Source organism: Equus przewalskii, unplaced genomic scaffold (assembly GCF_037783145.1).
Source record: "Equus przewalskii isolate Varuska unplaced genomic scaffold, EquPr2 ChrUn-7, whole genome shotgun sequence".
Classification (NCBI taxonomy): domain Eukaryota; kingdom Metazoa; phylum Chordata; class Mammalia; order Perissodactyla; family Equidae; genus Equus; species Equus przewalskii.
The window spans coordinates 867,088-887,858 of record NW_027228755.1 but is presented as its reverse complement, the minus strand read 5'-3'; the positions used below and the strand labels follow the sequence as shown (position 1 = coordinate 887,858).

The window sequence follows — 20,771 nt, the reverse complement described above, 5'->3', positions numbered from 1 at the left end:
TTGATAAATATGTATTCATTGCCATTTTGTCACTTTTTCTTTTTTTGGGCTGTTTTAGTAGTTCTCAGTTCCTTGCTTTTTCTCTTGCTCTCTTCCCTTGTGGTTTGATGGCTGTCTTCAGTAATATATTTGACTTCTTTTGTCTTACTTTTTTTCCTGCTTGTTGTAGGTTTCTGGTTTGTGGTTACCATGAGGATCCTATTTAATATACTATGCATATAACAGTCTATATTGAGTAGATAGACTCTTTAGCTTGACCTCTTTCTAAAAGCTCTACTTTTTCACTCCCCTCCTCCTACATTATATGTTTTTCACATCATATATAGTCTTTTGTTTAGTGTGTGTCTATCCATTACCCTCTTATCATTGAAATAGGTGATTTTAGTACATTTGTCTTTTAACCTTCATATTATCTTCACAGGTAGTTGATCTGCTGCCTTTACTATACTTTCACCTTACAAGTGATTTTATTGCCTGCCTTTTCTTGTTGTTGTTGTTTTGGGTTTTTTTGATAATTTTTTCTCTTTTATCTCTATTTGTGGTCATTGCTTTCCCACTTAAATAGGACCCTTCAGCATTTCTTGTGGAACTGGTTTCTTGGTGGTAAACTCCTTTAATTTTTGCTTGTCTGGGAAGCTCTTTATCTCTCCTTCTATTCTAAATGAGAGCCTTGATGGATAGAGTATTCTTGGTTGTAGGTTTTTTCCTGTTAGAACTTTAAATATGTCATGCCATTCTCTTCCCGCCTGTAGGGTCTCGACTGAGAAGTCCGCTGACAGCCTGATGGGCTTCCCTTTATATGTCACTTGTGACCTTTCTCTTGCTGCTTTTAGGATTCTCTCTTTGTCTTTAATTTTAGACATTTTGATTATAATATGTCTTGGTGTGGGCCTCTTTGGGCTTCTCTTGTTTGGAGCTCTCTGTGCTTCCTGAACTTGGATGTCTGTTTCCTTCCTCAGGTTAGGAAAATTTTCCTCTATTATTTTGACAAATAAATTTTCTGCCCCTTTGTCTCTCTCTTCTCCTTCTGGGACCCCTATAATCCGAATGCTAGCATGCTTGTTATTGTCCCAGAGTTCCCTTACACTGTTCTCATTCTGTCTAATTCTTTTTTCTCTTTTCTGTTCTGCTTGGGTGATTTCCTCTAGTCTTTCGTCTAGCTCGCTGATCTGTTCTTCTGCTTCCTCTACTCTGCTATTGAGTCCCTCTAGTGAATTTCTCATTTCGAGTATTGTATTCTTCACTTCTGATTGATTTTATTTTATATCTTCCAGTTCTTTGCTGATGTGCTCACTGTGTTCATCCATTCTTCTCCACATATCTGTGAGCATCCTCATTATATTTTGTTTGAATTCTTTGTCCAGGAGGTCGCTAGTTTCTGTTTCACTTAGTTCTTTTTCTGAGGTTTTGTACTGTTCCCTTGCTTGGAGAGTATTCCTTTGCCTCCTCATTATGCCTCTTTCTCTGTGCTATTTTCTTTGTACTAGGTGAGTCGGCTATGTCTCCTGATCTTGGAGAAGTGGCCTTATGTATAAGATGCCTTATGAGGCCCAGCAGAGTGCTTCCCTCTCGTCACCGGACCATAAGAACCAGGAGTGACCCCTTTGTGGGCTACTTGTGTTCTTCTGCTGTGGCAGGGTTGCTCCCACTGCAGGTACCCAGGGAGTCTGATCTTTCCTTCCCTGGCCAGCTGTTTGTAAATCTTGTTTGGAGGGGCCTCAGCACTGTTGGCTACAAAGTCTATCAGCACACTCTTATTGCAACTGTCCTCTTAATTGGGTTGATACCCAGTGTAGCTGGTTGCTAGGCTCAGGGGCATACAGTTGTAATAGGCCTGAGGCCAACAAGGCTGTTGTCAGTTCTCTTAGGAGTGCAGCTGAGTGGGGCTAGCCCTTGGCATGGAGGCACTCAGTTGTTTCAGGCTTTGGAAGGTGGGTCTGATCCTTTTTATGGCTATTTGTGAAGCATAAGTCTTCTGCCACTGATAAGCCTCACCCCCCACTGGACCACATACACTGTCAACACAGTCCTGGTCTGTGCGTACTCTCAACCCCCTGGAGCGTACCCCAATGCCACACTGCAGAGGCCCCCACCTCTGCCCCAATGCCCCCCACAGTTCACCTGGTCCTCACACAAGCCTTGCCCCACAGAGGCAGACACCCTTGCCTGCCTGTAGAGGATCAAGGCACTCAGTCAATGCAGGCTGAAAAGTAGCCTGAGGGCTTGCTGTTAGGTGGGGTCAGTCCCTAGGGCGGGTTGCCTGCCCTGGCTGAACTGGATTAAATCTGTGCTCTAGTGGGTGTGGCAGACCCCTGGGCTAACAGCCCAACAGATGCACCTCAATGGCCCCCACCGGTGTCCGTATCAGCACGCCTGGACCAGCTCAGAACAATGGCCCCCACCAATGTCTCAGTCTCCGGAGAGGACCCTCCTCTCACCAAGATGCCCCCAGAGCCCACCAGGTGAGTCTTGTTTCACCAAAGGACAGTCAGCCTTCTCTCTGGTGATTTTAGGTTGCTGCAATGAGTGAGTTTGTGCGTGGGCCCTTTAAGACGCAGATCTTTTTGGCTTTCGGCCAATAGCTTTTCTGGGGGCGTCCTCACTGCAGTTAATAGCCAGCAAAGCCAGACAGTAAGACCCTCATCTCAGTTGGGCTGAGTCCAAAGGATGGTTATAGCAGTATTGCCCCCGCTCTGGACCTCACTCCTCCAGGGAGGGCTCGTACCTTAGGGTGGCTCCTGCCTGGCCAGCTGAGAAGCTCCGCTGCTCCCAAAGGTGGCTTTTTTCCTCTCCAGCCAGAGTTACTGCCTCTTCTGCTTTCATCAGGACTGTCCCTTGTCGTGGGGGTTCTTTTTATCTAGTTTTCAGTTTTCAATCCAGGGTGATTCTTCCCAAATTGTTGTAACCTGGTTGTATTCGTAGGAGGAGGCGAGTTCAACGTCTTTTCACAGCGCCATCTTGATGAGATCTCTATTTTTGGTGTTTTTATTTATTTATGTATTTTGGTGATCAGTGACCCAATAGTATAATATTTAGTCCAGCACTAAAAAGAAGACTTAACAGTACTCATTATTAATGCTTCATAAATAAACTCATGTGATAGAGATAATATTTTGTAAATGGTTGTTTAAACATAGTTACACTTCTATCTGGTTTTATTATCAGAAAATGTCAATATGTCACTTCAAAAATTTATATCTATACATTTAAAAATGTAGTTAAACAGCATGTTGTAACCAGTTTATACATCTTTCAAAGCTTGAACTAATCTGTGATAAATTGAAATATGTAACACTTCCCAGGTACTTTGCAAAAATAACTTAACGACATCAATAAAAATGGAAATTTACTAGCCAAATTTAAAGGAAAATCTTTGCGTAATTAGTATATTGGATTGAAAAATGGGTATCACAGATGCTTTGTTTCCACTTGGATCTGGATATCTTGGCAAGACACCTTTTGTTCAATAGTAGCCACTGAAATCAATTGGAATAAGCCAAACTTATAACCAGGCTTCAAATAACTGTACTACAAAGAGTAAACCAAGATTTTCAAAATGAAAAAAATCATATTCAATTACTATTTTAGTCAAAGATTCCAAGAATATTTTAAAATACTGTTTATTTCATCCTTATTTAATTTATATTTCTGTGTTTAATAGTGTGTATATTAAGTTAATACAGTAGAATATGTATATAACTAATAAAAAATATTTATCATACATTTTCAACACTTTTAACTGACAGCAGTGTAAGATCAGAAATGTGTGTGACTCCATGACTTACGTGACTCAATTACTTTATCAGTGGGAAAATCGAAGACAAGATTAGTAGGGAGACTTGTTGATGGTCACATAAATAGATACTTTCTTGTTCAAGACTGGAATCCCAGTATCAGCACACTATCTGGCTCTCCCAGGTTCTAATCTTCCTTAAATCATAACCCAAAGTTGGCCCATAGGAAGAGTCATTATTAACCTAGATATCATAAGTATTACAATAGTTTGGAATAGCTGGAGAACAAGAAGCCATGGCAAAATCCAGAGAATGTAAGGGTTTGAGGCACTGGGAGTCACCATCACATCTCTTAATCCTGCCAACTCTTCCTAAGTCCCTGTGCTTCTCCTCACCTTCTAAATGCCAGGTACTTTGGAATGATCATGGCATGGACCATGGGTCTCTCCCAAATGGATGGGCGTATCACTAATTGCCAACATGTACTGGAAGTGGGAAATAAAGATGCCTTGATAGCTCTGGTGAAGAAAAATTTTGTTTGGAGATACCGAGAACATCATATTCAATGATATCCTAACATTCAAAGAGTCAGAGGCATGTGGAGAAAGTGGAGAAAGTGAGAAGGCCAGACAGGTCGTCAGTCTGAAGGCCATGCTCTGCTGCTCTGATAGCTGTGGGTGTCCACAAGGAGAGACACTTTGTCTAGTGATCCAGAGAGCCAAGTAGGAATTTATATTGGATGGGAGCATGGGCAGAAAACTTTGTCAAGGAATGATCTGGTCATTTGCTTTTGTCCAAAGGAATTTAGAAATAAAGCTTTCTATAGGCTGTTCCTTCATCAGAAATTGCTGAACCATCATATATCTGGTATTTTGGAAAGTCTTTTTGCCTCTACTAGAAAGACTGTTAGGAATATATGGCTGTTGATGACAATGAAAGTGGAAATAAAGAAATTGTCTAAGTTACTGAATGTATAGCCAGAGGGAAGAATCCCAGAACCTTCAGGTGGAGGCAGAAAAAGTGGGGAGTCTGCTGGGACATCACACTAGAAAATAGCCCAAATGAGCTTTGTTTGTGAGAAGACATATTCTTTTCTTGGATGCAACTGCTATGGACATATCCTACTTACCTGTGACGTTGAGAGTCACTCTGTCACTATGCTGGGCTCCCAGGCCATTGTCAGCCTCACAGGAGTAATTTCCAGAATGTTCTGCAGTCAGAGAGAGGTTGAAGGATGCTCCTCCTCCAGAAGGGGCTGAGCTCCTTCCCAGGGTGGCATCTTCATGATAAAACTGGTACAAGATTGGAGGAGAGCCTCTCCAGGCCTCACAACGAAGCTCCACCACATCCCCTACCACAGCCTGGGCCTTGGGAGCCCTGATGGTGAGGACAGGGCGAGACATTGGAACTGAGAGAGAAAAAAAAGCAGTCAGAGAAGGACTCTGAAGCTGTGACACGTTCATAACTCCACTTGAGGAGGCTAAAAATAGATAGATCCCTTGAGTCATGAGGAGTAATCCTGGATAATTTTGTTTTCATCACTACTCAATCCTCTCCACAAGAAGTAAGGTATCCTCAACTTATTTTGCCGTCTTTGCCATTCCTTGGTTAACTTTTAAATCTTCACAGCTCTGTTCCTTTGCCTCCTCCACAAGATCCTCACAGCTTACAGAGAACCTAAACCCTGGCTCGCAAACCAAGGCTAAGTAAAAGAAATTGGGAACTTACTTCTCAATGTGACCATAGTCAGTTTACTGAGGATGGGGCCATGAATATTGTCAGCTGCACAGTAGTATCTCCCAGCATCACTCTCCTTCACAGTGGGTATCCGGAGCTCTGCTGACAGGGAACGCTGGGTCTTTCTTCCCAAAATTCTTATTGTGCCCTCTCTGTGCCAGGAGAATGTGATAGTCCCTGTCCCCTTGGCTACTGAGCAGATAAGGACCAGATTTTCTCCTTCAATCAGCTGCCCCCCAGAGGGCTGGATTTCTAGATTCACATCAGACACAGGGACTCCTGGGAGGACACAAGATGACACATGAGGGTCTTGATGGCAGAGACTTCAAGGTCAAGGAGAAGGCTGGTCCTGCCATGATTAAGCCAATAGCAGCAGGTTCAATGGGCAGGGGTCCAAAGTAGGAATTAAGGAATTAATTGAGTATATTATTACAATGGGAGCAGCTCCTCTCCTCTCACAGACAATTCCCATTCTTGAGTAATGTGGGCATCAGGCCCTTAATCTTAAACCTAATGTTGACTGCTGTCATATTTTATGGACATTTGTCTCTAAGGAAACTTTGATGCACCAATGGGCCACAAAATAAGAGAGAGCAATGGTAATGCTACTTCTATCCTGATCTGATTTTACTCAGAATCAAACCCCTCTCTTCTCTTTCAAGACTCTTCTCCATTCTCACCTCTATCTTCCCACATTCTTCTTTGACTATTCCAGTTTGTGTTTATGTTCCTCTTTTCTGATTATTTTGGAGTAAGTTTAGATCAACAAATGGAAGCCACAAAGAGACCTCTAAATACAGCATGTGGTCATCTGTGCTTTTAGTTATCTGTTTACGCGTGAGAGAATACAACAGATCTTGTACGTCTCTGTAGCCCCCACAGCATTCGGCACCCAGTAATTGATCAATAACTGCTATTACATGACTTAGATGGAAGAAACTGCTCTAGGAAGATTAGGCCATTGTAGAACCTAAACAGAGAAGGATATCAGAATAGCAGGAATCTCCTCTCCCTTATGTTCATTATCCCAGTGAGCAGATGTCACTGTTCTCTTCTCCTCTCCCCACCTCTGACTCTGAAAGAGCAGCCCTACAGACACTTACTCTGCACAAGTATCTGGGATTTCAAGCTTCTTTTTATGACACTGTGAGTCACTGTCTTTGCCTGGCACCAGTAAGAACTTGAGTCTTCACTCCATATGGCAGAGATCTGGAGCTCTGAGGAGCTGCTCCAGCCTGACCCCAGGGCCTGGTCTTCTCTGAAGAAACAGAATTGAAGCTGAGTGTCTGACTTCTGTGGAGGAAGCCAGGTCTCACATTTCAGGGCCACTGGGCTCCCCTCTATGGGCTGGGAGGGGCTGGCTGTCAGCACAGGAGGCGGAAACAACTCTAGAGAGAAGAACAAATATAATTCTCAGGGCAGTGAGGCCCAGCGTGCCTGGAAAGACACACCTTTGTTGTCAGCACCAGCCATCAGGAGATAGGGACCCATGCAGATGGAACCACTTCTCATCGTCCTCCCAAGGCTGGCTCAAAAGAGGCTTTTCATGAAATCCCTACTGATGAGTACCCTCCCTCAATCCACACGCACTGTTTCCCTCCTGAGCCCTATTACCCACAGAAGTGTAGCCATTACCTTGAACTTGGATCCTTAGAGGTTTTGAAGTTTCTTTCCATGAACTCCAGAAATCCTTCCTAGACACAGTACAATGATATTTGCTATTTTCCAGGGAAACTGAATTTAGTATGATGGCCTCTGTACTATAAGTACTACCAAGTTTTTTTCCATCTTTGTAGTAAATCTTTTCACTAGGAATCCCTTCTTCCTTCCCCAGACATCTCAGAAGTACCTTGTCTCCTTCAAATACAGGGTGGGAAGCCTGGAGGATCAGCCAGTCTGCAAAGAGTAGAGGAACACACCAATTTACCCTTGTTGCTTCTTTCTTCAAGCTCTCATTTCTGCTCACGATGAAAGAGCTACAGTCCTGTACATGCTTGCAAATATCTTCCATCAACATTTCCATGTGGTTCCAATCCCTGACTCTCCATTGTCCTAGGACAGTGAACTAATCCCAGGAAATGTCCTCAAAAAAATCCCATAAATATTGTTAAAATAGAAATTTTCTACCATACCTTTATTCAGACGTGGGTCCCTCTTTGCCTTGTGAGTTATAGGTAACTGACACTTCTCTGGATGGAGGAGACAGACAATGCAGCATCCACTGCTGCCCTATTTCATTATTTTCTGTGGTCAATACTTCCAATATCTCACGCTTCATGGACTCTCTGCATTAACCCAGCCCTCAGACATGCTGATGAGTGGTTTTATTTCAGAAACTCTTCCTTTCTTTCCTTACCAGACAAAAATTCCACATGTACGGGATCACTGAAGGAAGATACTTGGGTCTTGCATTTGTAATATCCAGACTTTTTTATTTGAATCTCTCCAGATTCTTCTCTCATCAAATTCTTATTATAATACCAGGATACATCTCCCCAGGCTGGATAACGGGAATCCCTGCATTTGAGAGTCACTTTCTGTCCTTTGAAGTGTGTGGACCATGGAGGAGTAAGGAGAAGAAAAGCTTTTGGAGCTAATCCTGAACAGGAAATAGAAAGATGAAGGCATGTGAAGGTGAATGGGGAGTGGGTAAGAGAACAGGAGAAGGCCTGGCCTGCAGCTGGGAGTTTCCCTAAACTAATTCCTATTAGGACCTGGGTAAGAAATGGAACAGAAACAACCTTGGGAAATGCCTGGGGCAGAATCTGTTCTTCTGCATTATTTGTATGGCCTTAAGGTGAGCTGGTGGGTGTCATAAGGGATAGCTCACACCAGGTCCCTGGTGTGGGCTCAGAAAAGCTCAGGAGATGTGACTTGTAGCTGGGCAAACACTATAAGGGCGTCTCAAGGTGGGCTGATCCTGAAATGAGCTTGACCTGTATATTCTTACCAAGGTAAATGTGAGCCTGAGATGTGTATACCTCAGAGGCAAGTCCTAGACTTTAAAAAACCACTTCCTACTTGGTGATAATATTTAATGAACAAAGTTTTTTCTAGCTTTCCATTATTATTAAACCTTGCTTAATTTGAGATTCTATGGGGAAGGCAACTTTTTTCTATTCTCCATCTAAGTTGGACACAGTCAATAATTGAAGGATAGAAAGAATTTGAGTGAAGGGGCATGGGCTGCTTGAGAAATCATATACACAAATCATACTTCTGCATAGAATTGCAACTGACTAATGGGACCAGAAGTGGAAGCACGAGAGTGACATGAGCTCCTTTTGGAGATATATAAAGATTTGGCTGTAGCATTTCCTCTGTGGATGGGAACTATTTCTATGTCCTTTGTTAGTGGCACTAGTTTGGACATACAGAGGGAAGGGTCTTAGGGAATAGAGGAGATCAGATCTGAGGCTCTCCCAACATGAGCCTCCTGCTTCTGCTCTTCCCTCTGCAAATGCTTCCTTCCTCTCTACACTGAAGCATCCTGATAATAGGGAAAGAACTGGAGAAATCAGGGGAGAGTCTGCTCACCCACTATAGCAACAAGCATGACCTCAGAGTAGCAACACCACCAACGTTGGCACAGCCCTGAATCCTTCATTTATGGAGGCAGGTTGTGCTGGCCAAGAGGACCAATGCTCGGAGACCAGGAGGAATATAGAGAAGGGAAAACTGACCTGATTGTTCTCTTCCAGGAGCTGTGAGGGAACCAAGATTTAAAGATTAGCATAGAGCAATGTTTTTCAAACATTTTCAGTTACATACTCTCTGAGAAATTTTCCATCAACCCAGCCACAACCACTTCTTCATTTTTTCTTCCTCATTTCTTTGTCCCAATTCTACAGAACCCATCCCTACAGATAAACAAAAATTAGCCTATAATTTATTTTATAAACATGAATGACTGTATCCACAACTCCAGCTCACCTCTTTGCTGTTGCATACTTCATTCCCTTCCTCTCCTCTCTAGCCTGAACTAGCAGTGCAGAGGCAGAAAAGGGCTTAGAGAAGTGACTTATCCTCCCCCTCATTTCTTTGGTGTTGTTCCTCACTTTTTCAATCTCTGGTTAAATAATGACTTAAAATCTCAGGGAAGGAGTTATGTTTCTCAGTAAGTCTTCTCTCAATTGCCTAAGTTTTGGAAGTAATTTTTTATCTGAGGGATTTAGAGCTGCAGTTTGGCAGAAAGAAAAATCCAAGCTTCCTATGAGATGGAAAAGAAATGGGTGAGAAACCCAGGGTAACATTCTTGACTTGCTCTGCTAGTTGTATTCAGAGACTTTGGTTTTCTTGGGAACACTGCTCTGCTCATTTTCATTCTCCTGCTGTCTGTCTCTGAACCCTAAGTGCAAGAGGAGACGGAAGCGCCTTGGTTTTTCCCCTGGCTGACATTAGAAACTAAGACCCCTGTCCCAGTCTGAGCAATCCACTCACCCAGGATGAGTAGCAGCAGCCACAGAAGCATGGGGACCTGGCCCTTGCTGAGGGCAGGGAAAGTCTGTCTCACCAAAGGCCAGGTTTAACTTGCATCCACACAGGAGGACAGGAGGGCGGTACTTAGATGAGTTCTGCAAGAATTATAAAAGGGGAAGTAAAGAATCTTATCTTGCTTTGGGTTCTAAAAATATTCACATGGCTGCCTTCCTAAATGCTGTTTGTATTTCAACACTGGCAGCTCTGCATTTTTAGGTGGTGGTCATCTTCCAACAGTTCAAGTCTCTCAGGAGAAATCTCCAAGGTTGTCCCTAGGTTCTCTGAAAATGACAAGCAGTGGATTTGCTAGTATTCAAATAACTTTTTCTTTATTTTTCAAATGGAAAATGCCTTTATAACTGTAAATTCCACATGAGGTTTTTGCTTCCACATGAGGCTCCTAATATAGAGACACTTGATGAGTGTGATGTCTTACTATGTTTTACAACATGAGTCATACAAAATGTCAAAGCAGATGCAAAACCCTTTTTGCCATTTATATAAGCTGGCATGAAGCTGCTGAAAAGGAAAATAATAGAAAATTGCAGATTAGCAAAAGTGGCTGCCCCTAATTGCCACCCAGATCTGTGCAAAGTAGGAGACAAAGGAACAGGCATAAAAAGAGGAACATCTCTTGTGTTAGTCTCAGCCTATGTATTACCAGTGTTGTGACTGGACTGGCTTTTGTGGTTCTTACTATGATTGCAAGATGCCCTCTGCATTCACCATAAGAAAATTTTGGAAAAAAAACAAAGGTTTATTACATACAGGTCCTGGTAAGCATATGGCACACATAGGGCTGCACAGTGAGGTCACAAGGCTGACGTTCCACTTTTATTGTGGTTAATGGGGTTTGGGGGCTAGGGTGGCAGGGGCTCACTCTTTGTTGGTGAATTTAAAACATAAGAGCAGGCATTTAAAGCACAGGAAGAGACAAAACAAGTGGCCCAAATGGTCCATTATCAAAATCAACTAAGATCTCTAAAACGAGGGAGTCTCGGGGGCAGGGGTGGGAGGGGAAGCAGCCTAGCTCTTTATCTAGTGGCTGGCAGTGTCTTTATTTGAAGTAGCCATCTTTGAGTTGTAGGCCTAGGCAATCAAAGCTTATGTCAAAGACTCTTTGTTATAAAAAGGAAAAACCAATTGTCAGGGCTTATACTACCGAACCCCTGTTTTCAAAGCCAGGGCGCTTCTCAGAGAGACCTTCCACGGCCTTGCAATCAAAGAGGTCTCATCTATTTTGTGTCAGCCCCTGTGTGCTTTTTTCACAGTGTTTATCATGATCTAATTATTTCCTCTATTTTCTTGGTTATTTTTGTGTCTTCTCTCTGACTAATGCGTAAGGGCTGGTTTGTCTTATCCACTGTTATATCACTTGTGCTTCTAACAATTCTTTCTCAAAAGTAGGCACTTAATAAATATTTTTTGAGGGACTGTGAGAAACTCTGGATTAGTGTTTCTCAACCATTTTTTCATTATCCCTCCCTGACAGGACTTTTGGACTTTTTTTCCAAGCCAATCCCTTCCTCCATGAAACATTAAGACCACAGACATATTGTATATCTGTTTATGTACGGTATGAATGTATCTATGTTTTACACATAAAAATAGTAGGATCTTTTTGCCTCCCCAAGAACCATTTTTTTGCTTTGAGGCTTATATCACTGCTGTTGGGCATGCATGTTCTAGACATAGAGACAGACCATTCTCAGCAATCTAACTACCAGGATAGGAAGCTATGACCATTCAAAGACAGCTTTACATTAGAAACAGGTGAGAATCTCAGATCAAATGTCGCTTCTTTGGGGAGGACATCCTGAGGCTATAATGGAAAGAGGTCCTCTTCTTTAACCAAATAGCATTCCATTCTTTCCCCAATGATAGTTACCAAATTTTGCCTTTCTATATGTATTTGTGTGATTGTATGATGTCCCTTTCTCTCATTAGACTGTAGCATCACAAGAGCTCAAAAGAATCTGGTGTGTTCTCCATTGTGTTTTCTTTCTTTCTTCCTTCCCTCTTTCTCTCCTTCCTTGCTTCCTTCCTTCACTCCTTCTTCCCCTCCTTTCCTCATTCCTTCCTTCTTTCCTTCGTTCCTGCCTTCTCTCCTTCCTTCTTGCTTTCTCTCCTTCCCTCCCTCCCTCCCTCCTTCTTTCTTCTTATCTTCCTTCCTTCTTTCCCTCCCTCCTTCCTTTTTGTTATTGTAGTAAGAACACAACAAGATACTTATCTTAAATTTTTAAGTATACAATACATTATTGTTGCTTATAGATGCAATGTTATACAGCAGATCTCCAGAGCTTAATTTAACTTAATCTCGCTTAACTGAAACTTTATGCCCATTGATTAGTAACTCCTCATTTCATCCACTCGGAAACCACAATTCCACTTTTTGATTCATGAATTTGACTATTTTAGATATCTCACATAAGTGGAGTCATCCAGTATTTGTTTTTCTGTGACTGGCCTACTTCACTTAGCATAATATCCTCATGGTTAATCCATTTTGTCACATATTGCAGGATTTCCTTCTTTTTTAAGGCTGAGTAGTATTACAATGCATGTATACCTTGTTTTCCTTATCGTTTCATCTACTGATGGACATTTAAGTTTTCCCCACATTGTGGCTCTTGTGAACAATGCTTCAATGAACATAGCAGTGCTAATAATATCTCTTCAAGATCATGAATTCAATTATTTTGGATAAGTACCCAGAAGTGAGATTGGTGGATCATTTAGTAGCTCTATTTTCAGCTTTTGGAAGAACTTCTATACTGTTTCCCATAGCTGCTGTGTCATTTTTCATTCTCACCAATAGAATGCAAGAGTTCCCTTTTCTCCATATCCTCCCAACACTTATCTTTTGTTTTTCTGATAATAGTCATCCTAACAGGTCTGAAGTGATATCTCATTTCTTTTTATGTGGCATTTCTCTGATAATTCGTGATGTTGAGTATGTTTTTATGTATCTGTTAGCCATTTGTAAGTCTTTTTTGGAGAAATGTCCTTTGTCCATTTTTTAATTGGATTATAAATTTGTTCACTATTGAGATGTAAGAGTTCCTTATATATTTTGGAGGCTAACCCCTTATTAGATATATGGTTTTCAAATATTTTCTCCTATTCTGTAGAGTGTCTTCACTCAGTCAATTGTTTTCTTTGCTGTGCAGAAGCTTCTTAGTTTGATGTAGTGTCACTTTTCTATTTTTCTTTTTGTTGCTTGAGCTTTTGGTGTTATACCCATGAAATCATTGCCAAGACCAATATCAAGGGGCTTTTTCCTTATGTTCTCTTCTACGTATTCTACAGTTTTGTGTTTAATGTTTAAGTCTGTAATCCATTTGACTTGATTTTTGTGTATGGTGTAAGATAAGAGTCAAATTTTATTCTTTTTCGTGTGGATATCCACTTTTCCCAACACCATTTGTTGAAAAGACTATCTTGTCTTCATTGTGTATTCTTGGTATACTTGTCAAAGATCAGTTGATGATGTATGCATGAGTTTATTTCTGGATTCTCTAGTCTCTTCCATTGGTTTTGTATGTCTGTTCTTATGCCAGTACCATACTGTTTTGATTACTTCGACAATATGCAAGTTTATGTATCATTGGTTTATAACATTATATAAATTTCAGGTGTACTACATTATATTTTGACTTTGTATATACTACATCATGTTCACCACCAAAAGTCTAGTTTCCATCCATCACCGTACAAATGTCCTCCTTACCCCTTGCCCTTCCCCTACTCCCCATTCCTTTTGGTAACCACCAATCTGTTCTCTGTACCTACGTGCTTGTTTACTGTTGTTGTTTTCTATATTCCACATGCAAATGAAATCATATAGTATTTGTTTGCTGCATATGACTTATTCCACTTGGAATAATACCCTCAAAGTCTATCCATGTTGTCACAAATGGCAAAATTTCATCTTTTTTATGGCTGAGTAGTATCCCATTGTGTATGTGTGTGTGTGTCTGTGTGTGTGTGTGTATACAGCATCTTCTTTATCCATTCATCTGTCTATGGGAACTTAGCTTGTTCCTATCTCTTGGCTATTGTAAATAATGCTGCAATGAACATAAGAGTGCATATTTTTTTTGAATTACTGTTTTTATATTCATATTGTAAACGAATAACTATAGAGTATGGGTGTTACTTCTTCTAAGAGGTCTTCTCTGACCTTCCAAATCTGGGCTAGGTCTTCCTCTCATGTGTTTAATGAACACTTTGATTTCCTTCATCACAGAGTTCATCACAGTGAAGTGTAATTTCCTGTTCCTTTGACAGTATTTCCCAGTAGTGTAAGTATCTTTAGGGAAGGTAATGACTCTGACTCACTTTGAGTTCTCTGTGTCCAGCATAACTGTCAACAAAAGGAAGGATCAGTTGAATATGGATAGCTTTGAGATGCAGTGTGTTAAAATCAGACTTATTCAACACATGAAAAATTACAATTCATTTCATGATCATAAGTGAAGATGATGATGATTCCTGCTAACAGTTGTTTCTTGTGGTTAGAAGGGTATGCTCAGAAAGCAGCTTTTTGAATGTTATTGCCAATTTGATGCCAAAAATATTGGATTTTCTGTCTTCCTCTCTGTTAGGCAAGGACTACGTCATGTTCACACTATAGTCTCTGCACCATGAGCAATGCATGACATTAAGTCTAGCATTACCAGATAAAATACAGGATTCCCAGGTAAATTGGAATTTCATATAAAAAACAAATAATTTTTACTATAACTATGTCCCATACAATCCTTGGGATATGCTTACACTAAAAAAGTAGTCACTGTTTATCTGAAATTCAAATATAACTAAAAATCCAATATTTTTATTTGCTAAATCTGGCAAACAACTGAACAGTCATTTTTAATTTGCATGAATAAATTAATGAGTGATTGTGGTGAGGGAACAGTTGGTTTCTTCCATGTGTATACAACTCCAACTCTGGTCCTCTCTCTGCTCCTTAACTCACTCCACCCCAGGAGAAGTGAAATGACTTATCTGGTGGGCAAATTTGGGGGAATAATAAATGAGGCATGCTTTAATCAGCTCCATTCTTTTCATCTTGGAAGCAAGCCTGCTGGTAGACAGATCTATATACAGGCACAAAACTTGCCCTGGACTGGCAGAGAATCTAGAATTTTGAGAGCTAATAGAGACTCAGAAAGTTGGGACATGGGCTTAGATATAACAGAAATAAAAACAAAGGAACTAACATAAGTGTGTCATATATTTACAAGATGAGGTTATTAGTGGGACCAGGCCCTGTGGCTTTCAGCTTTGGGCTTTCACAAGAGAGCAGGGTATTTTGGAGATTGAAGAAACTCATACCGGTCCTTTTTAACTTTCCTGAGATCGGCAAGAGGCTGGTTTTGTGACCTTGATGGGTGACATCAGCTTGTGGTGGCTTTGTTTATAGGCCAGTGGATGTTTCTATAGAAGAAGGACTGAATATCCATATTCATGGATATCAATAAACAAAAGTTACAAGAACCTCATCAGGGGCCTGAAGAGAGTGGTGAAGGCCTTTATAAACAGGAACAAATGATGCAAGGGTTTAACTCTGGGCAGTAGATACATGGAGGACCCGAAGTTTGCCCTACAACAGAGCCTTAGGGCTATAGAGGTGGCTCAATAAAGGCCCAGGGTAGCCTGCTTAGCTTTTCTAGGCAGTCATAGCTGAAGCACATAGTCTTTTTTAGTAAAAGTAGAAAGATCTATAGCATTTTTTTTTCCAGGAAGACTAGCCCTGAGCTAACATCCATGCCTATCTTCCTCTACTATTTTACATGTAGGACACTTACCACATCATGGCTTGGTAAGTGGCACATAGGTCCACACCCAGGACCTGAACTAGCGAACGCTGGGCCACTGCAGCCGAGTGCGTGAACTTAACCTCTATGCCACTGGACCAGCCCCAATCTCTATATCTTTTTAAGGCACTGGTGACTGGTAAAAATAATATTTTTTAGCTTTAAGTTTCCTTGTATGCTACAGAACACCAATAAGGATCTAGCTCCAAATTGTTAGTTTCAGGCATAGAAAGTCTCCCTAAATGAGTCACCCCAAATTCCACCCTGCTTTCAGACCCAAGGAGCAAACTGGAGGGATTACTCTTGAATTCTTATGGTGTTCCCTAGGCTCAAGAGTTGAAAATATTTAAAGAATTACTGGGCCTGTGCTCTGGGAATCACTCCTGAAAGTGGAAGCAATGTGGCTTCGGGGGACCCGGGAAAGAAAAGATTTAGGGCATCTTTATGAATACAAGATGTTCAAGGAGTTATGTCAGCATCATGGTGGAGTGAGCTATTTTCTTAGTCTCTTCCCTCTAAGTTACAACTAAATGGACATTCATTAACAGACCAAGGATTGCCTACAAGGCCCAATAGGACATCTGAGAGATCCACACAGCCATACATCTAAATGTTGGGGTACTGGGTCCCTGGAAAGCAGTGGAAAAAGGTGAGTGGATTATTTTATTCTTTATATTTCCAAATAATTTCTTAATAACGCCATCCCTTAATCTTCAGGAAGTCGCCACTCCCAGACTCAGTGAGACCTTGTCTACAACTGTCTAAAACTGAAGGTTGTATTATACATAACACTCCACACGTCTAGTGAAGAACACAAAACATGCATAAATGCAAAGGAAGGGAACATGTCAAGCCTGATATGTAAATGTGAAGTGATATAGTCCAAAAGTGACTTGAAAACTCTGTAGCAGAATCAATAATTGTGAGTAACAAAGACCATAAAGACTTCATGAATGAGGTGGGAAAAAGTAATCATGGAAGTAAGCCTGGGAGATTCAACAGTACATTCATGATGGGCGGGACTATCTGTTAGGTGATGCAGAGGATGTATAGATGTTTAAGAATATGGCCAGCAGCTTATATAGAACACATAAGTGCTCAATGGAGAGACCACAGCGGGCTTTGGTGATGCACTGGATCATCAAGACAATAAAAATGGATGTTATTTATTAAGGAAGGAACCTAGCAGTCATTGTTAGATACCCTAAATGAATTATCTTGTGAAAAGGCTGCTAACAGACCTCTGAGGAACATAAAATTGTCTTTATTTCATAGATGAGAACAAGATTTCAGATAGACGTGGTAACTTAAAAATTCAGACAGCCAAGAAATCAAAGAGCAAGGATTGAAACTCAGATCTCTTTGACTCTGAAATATCCATTTACTCTAATATATGTAATAAAAAAAACTGGGGGAAACACTGTATGAAACACTTTTGAGAGGAAATTAAACAATAGGATCAATAAAAGTGTTTGTCTTACAGTTATACTTCCTTTTCTTGCCCTACCTGCCACTACCCATGGTCCATGCATTTGTCTTTTTTATAAATAGTACATCTAGGAAAATTAATGTAAAAGGGAAATGGGATAAACTATTATAAATTTTTCAGTGCAAATATAGGGAAATAGAAAAAAATCTGATAAAGTGTATTATAAACTGGGTACGGATTAAGTGATTTTTGGGTTTAGAACAGTTGCTAGATATAGAGAAAGGGCAGAGAAGAGAGGAGCTTCTCCTTGAAAGTTACCTAGATCTGCACCACGTGGGCGGGGAAAGGATTCTCCTGATCAAAGCCCCAGAGTCCTCTGAAGCCGAAACCAACAGGGGCAGAGATACGCACCAAGGATCAAGGAGAATAGCAGAGCCATGACCCAGGCAACTAAAGATGATGAGCTGAAATTTAAGACTGGAGGGAGTCCCAAGAGCAGCAAAATTCAGTTTTGGCTGCAAGTGTGCTGAGAGGAGGGAGGGAGACAAGACCGGTCTGCAGCAGAATCCTTACCAGATGACCAGAAACCAATAGGCTCAGGGGGCAGAACTGACAAGGCTGGACTTGCTGAACTCAGCATATCCCCAGAGGAAGGGAGGTGGCTGTAACTGGTGGAAAGATGCTGAAAACAACAAAAAAACCCAAGCTGTTATGACTTGCTTCTGCTGTAATCCCAGCTCCATCCATTTCTGCTTCAGTCCCTTCACTATGTAAACAAGGAAAAGAGCTCCCACAAGGAAAGTCGGGTACCAAGAATGAAGCTGTTTCACACTGGAAGACCAGGCAATGCTTGACCTCCATGTACGTATGGTTCACGGGAGCAATAGGCCATTTGATTCTGTCGCTCCAGATGGAAGTTCCTAGAGAATATAGAAACCAGAGACCATAGAGTAAACCCAGAGGTGCCCTTGGAGGCACCATAATCCAGTGTCAAAACCACAATCCAGAGTCAAGGTGTCAATCTCTGCATCTAGGGTTGGCTTTATTTCCTTCAAACCAGCATTTCCAGGGCTAAGCAGAGTGCTTAGTACATGGATCTACTCTTTTTCAGTGCTTTTCCTGGTTAATGCCCATCTTTGGAAGCAGAGTAGAAACAAGTCCCTGTGGTAATGAAATCAAGTCATTCTAAGGTCTAAGATATGACGGACAGAAACTGAGCAGCAAGACTGTCAGTATTTCCAGACTCCCTCACCTTGCTATTGAGTACGGCTATGCTTCAGAGCTATTCAATTCCAGACCACTCAAGTACTCAACTACATGTGCTAACATCACTCCCTACTGTGTCAAGCAGGATAATTTTTCCTCTACAATGAAACAGGTTAGCTTTTTTTATATTCAGGTCATTCCTCATAAAGCTTGGCTCATTATAGGCATTCGTTTATAATCCTGTATTTCTTCATTTGCTTATTATTGCACTCAGTGAAAAGTTTTCGGCAGCCATGAGTGCCAGGTGAATGTGGTGGGTGGAGGGAGTACATTGATGAATAAGGGATAGTTTGGCTCTCCAAAAGGACATGGTCTAATAATTTTAAAGCACGTGAAAACAACTGTAAGAGAGGAAAGTATAAGAAACTTTGGGAACCCAATAGAGGAAATGGTCACTTCTACCTGGGGGCTAATCAGAGACTTCATAGAGATGATGACATTTGAGCAGGAGTTAAAGGATGAGTAGAATGGAGAATCAGAATGGGAAAAGGCTTTGCTATGCATATGCAGACAAATGAAACAGCATTCCCCATTAAACAACAACAGGTAGTTTGGAATGCCTAGATCACAGCCTGCTTGTTGGTCAGGTGTCAGGAGGTATTGGAAGGTCCAGATGCTGGATGATATGAAGGCATCAACAGGATCCAGATGATGGAGGGTCTATATAAAAGGGTTTGTAAATGTGAATTACTCACATCCTTCCCTCTCCAGATTCTGAAATGATGCACTAACAGACACAACAAGCAGAAAAGGCCCAAAACATCAGCTTTACTGTTAATGAAGCTACATTAGATTGCAGCTGGGATCCAAGATCCTCTGCATTTACCTTCAGCCCTCAGGAGCCAGACCTGCCCTGCTGAGTTGACAGTTGGAGGAGAAAAAAATTCATATGGCCTGTAGGCAAACAAATCCACCAGAGAGCTCAGGCCTCAAGATTCAGATCTATTTCTCCCCATTTTAGGTAGAAAATTGAATTAAAGAAAAGGAAAGAAAAAATAAAAGCAAAAGCTTCCTCTCCTATAAAGTATTTTATTAACAGAGTCAAGAACACAAAGAAAGGAAAAGGAAAGTTTTTCAGTCAGAAGGGCATTATCCCAAGGGCACAAGAACCCACTGCAGGATGTTATGCATTTTAGAGTGTGTGTTCTGACTGCAGCATGGAAAAGGAATAGGAATGTGGGTAGTTTGGAACCAGGGAGTCTCATGAGAGACCACCGCACCATCCAGAGAGAGCAGAGGAGGGTCTGAACTGACAAGGTCATGAGGAGTTTTGAGGGGAGGAAATGAGTATGAGAGAGAATTAACTGTAGAATCTATAAAAAGACTTTGCTCTTTGGATGTGAACATGAGGGGTAATTAGTGTTTTAAGATGATCACCCGACTTCTGGAAGGGAAAAATGTCACAGAAAGTGAATAAAGATAAATGTCAGCAAGGATAGGCAGAAAGTAGACTACATCTCATAGTCTTGGTGTTTGGGGTGAAGTGGAGGATAAGTTGCTTGACAGGAGCCAGGAAGGTTGGATTGGACAGGGAGCTTCTGAAAAGTGACAAAGGTCTAAAGTAATCACTGAAAGGAAAAGGGACCTGAATAAAGACAAGTGCTATGACTATTTTTCATCACAGAGTTGAAAACCTGCATTTGTAAGTGTCACCAGTGTGCTCAGTTGTGAGGTCCCCTCAAGCTGCACTCAGAGAGTTGAGTGTGAGATTATCAGCCTGATTGATTCAGAGCTGGACACTTGTAAGAAAGGTATGTTGGGAGGCTAGTAAAGTGGGGATTCAAGCTGAGAGCACAACTTAAGTGGCCTACAAGACTTAGAGAAGATCAGGAAATAGGCTGATAAAAAGTGAAAGCAGAAATACATTGTAGGAAAGGGGATCTCACTGAGGAAGGGCTGAGGGAAAGGAAAGTGTTAGAATGTTCAAAGCATGGAAAGTTGTTCAGAGATTTGGAGAGAAGTGTTTACAAGTTTAGAGGAGAAGCAGATATGGGCAATGACAAGTCCCAAGTCAGGGGACTGAAACAGAGTGAAGGTGGAAGTTTCAGAAGCTGAGGGTTTACGGAATTGAGAAAAGGTTATCAATAAGAGGCTTATCCAAATGAGGGAGATGCGGTGGGACGCAGGGGGTGTGGAAGTCCTCAGCTATGTGGAAGTAGATAATTGTCTGGAGGACATCAATATTTAACACGCATAAGAGCACAGAAAGCAGTCTGTGGAGTGCTCTAATGAAGGGTGAGTGACATGTTCTGTTGGTTTGGCATAAAGGTGAAACCCATCTGACAAATAACCCATCTGTCAACT

The 20,771-nt window shown here is 41.4% G+C and overlaps 2 protein-coding genes across 7 annotated transcripts in view; one reads left to right on the top strand and one right to left on the bottom strand.

Annotated features, from left to right (window-relative positions):
* The window catches only part of LOC103559228 (Fc receptor-like protein 3), a 32,167-nt gene extending 21,968 nt beyond the window's left edge, over positions 1 to 10,199 (bottom strand). For 2 of the 6 annotated variants that reach the window (XM_070608472.1, XM_070608475.1), the window contains exons 1-7: positions 9,912 to 10,045; positions 9,155 to 9,175; positions 7,828 to 8,070; positions 7,107 to 7,367; positions 6,575 to 6,859; positions 5,463 to 5,750; positions 4,864 to 5,142 (exon numbers count right to left, since the gene is read on the bottom strand). In XM_070608472.1, the coding sequence (XP_070464573.1) occupies positions 4,864 to 5,142; positions 5,463 to 5,750; positions 6,575 to 6,859; positions 7,107 to 7,367; positions 7,828 to 8,070; positions 9,155 to 9,175; positions 9,912 to 9,942 (1,408 nt within the window). In that variant the 5' untranslated portion in view covers positions 9,943 to 10,045. Of the gene's footprint in view, positions 1 to 4,863; positions 5,143 to 5,462; positions 5,751 to 6,574; positions 6,860 to 7,106; positions 7,368 to 7,827; positions 8,071 to 9,154; positions 9,176 to 9,911 lie in introns of all 6 variants that reach the window. The other 4 variants (XM_070608476.1, XM_070608477.1, XM_070608474.1 and 1 more) reach the window with 3 other exon arrangements.
* Positions 1 to 20,771, top strand: part of LOC103541334 (T-cell surface glycoprotein CD1a-like) — a 546,159-nt gene that overhangs the window by 35,675 nt on the left and 489,713 nt on the right. The gene's annotated exons all lie outside the window — the stretch shown is intronic.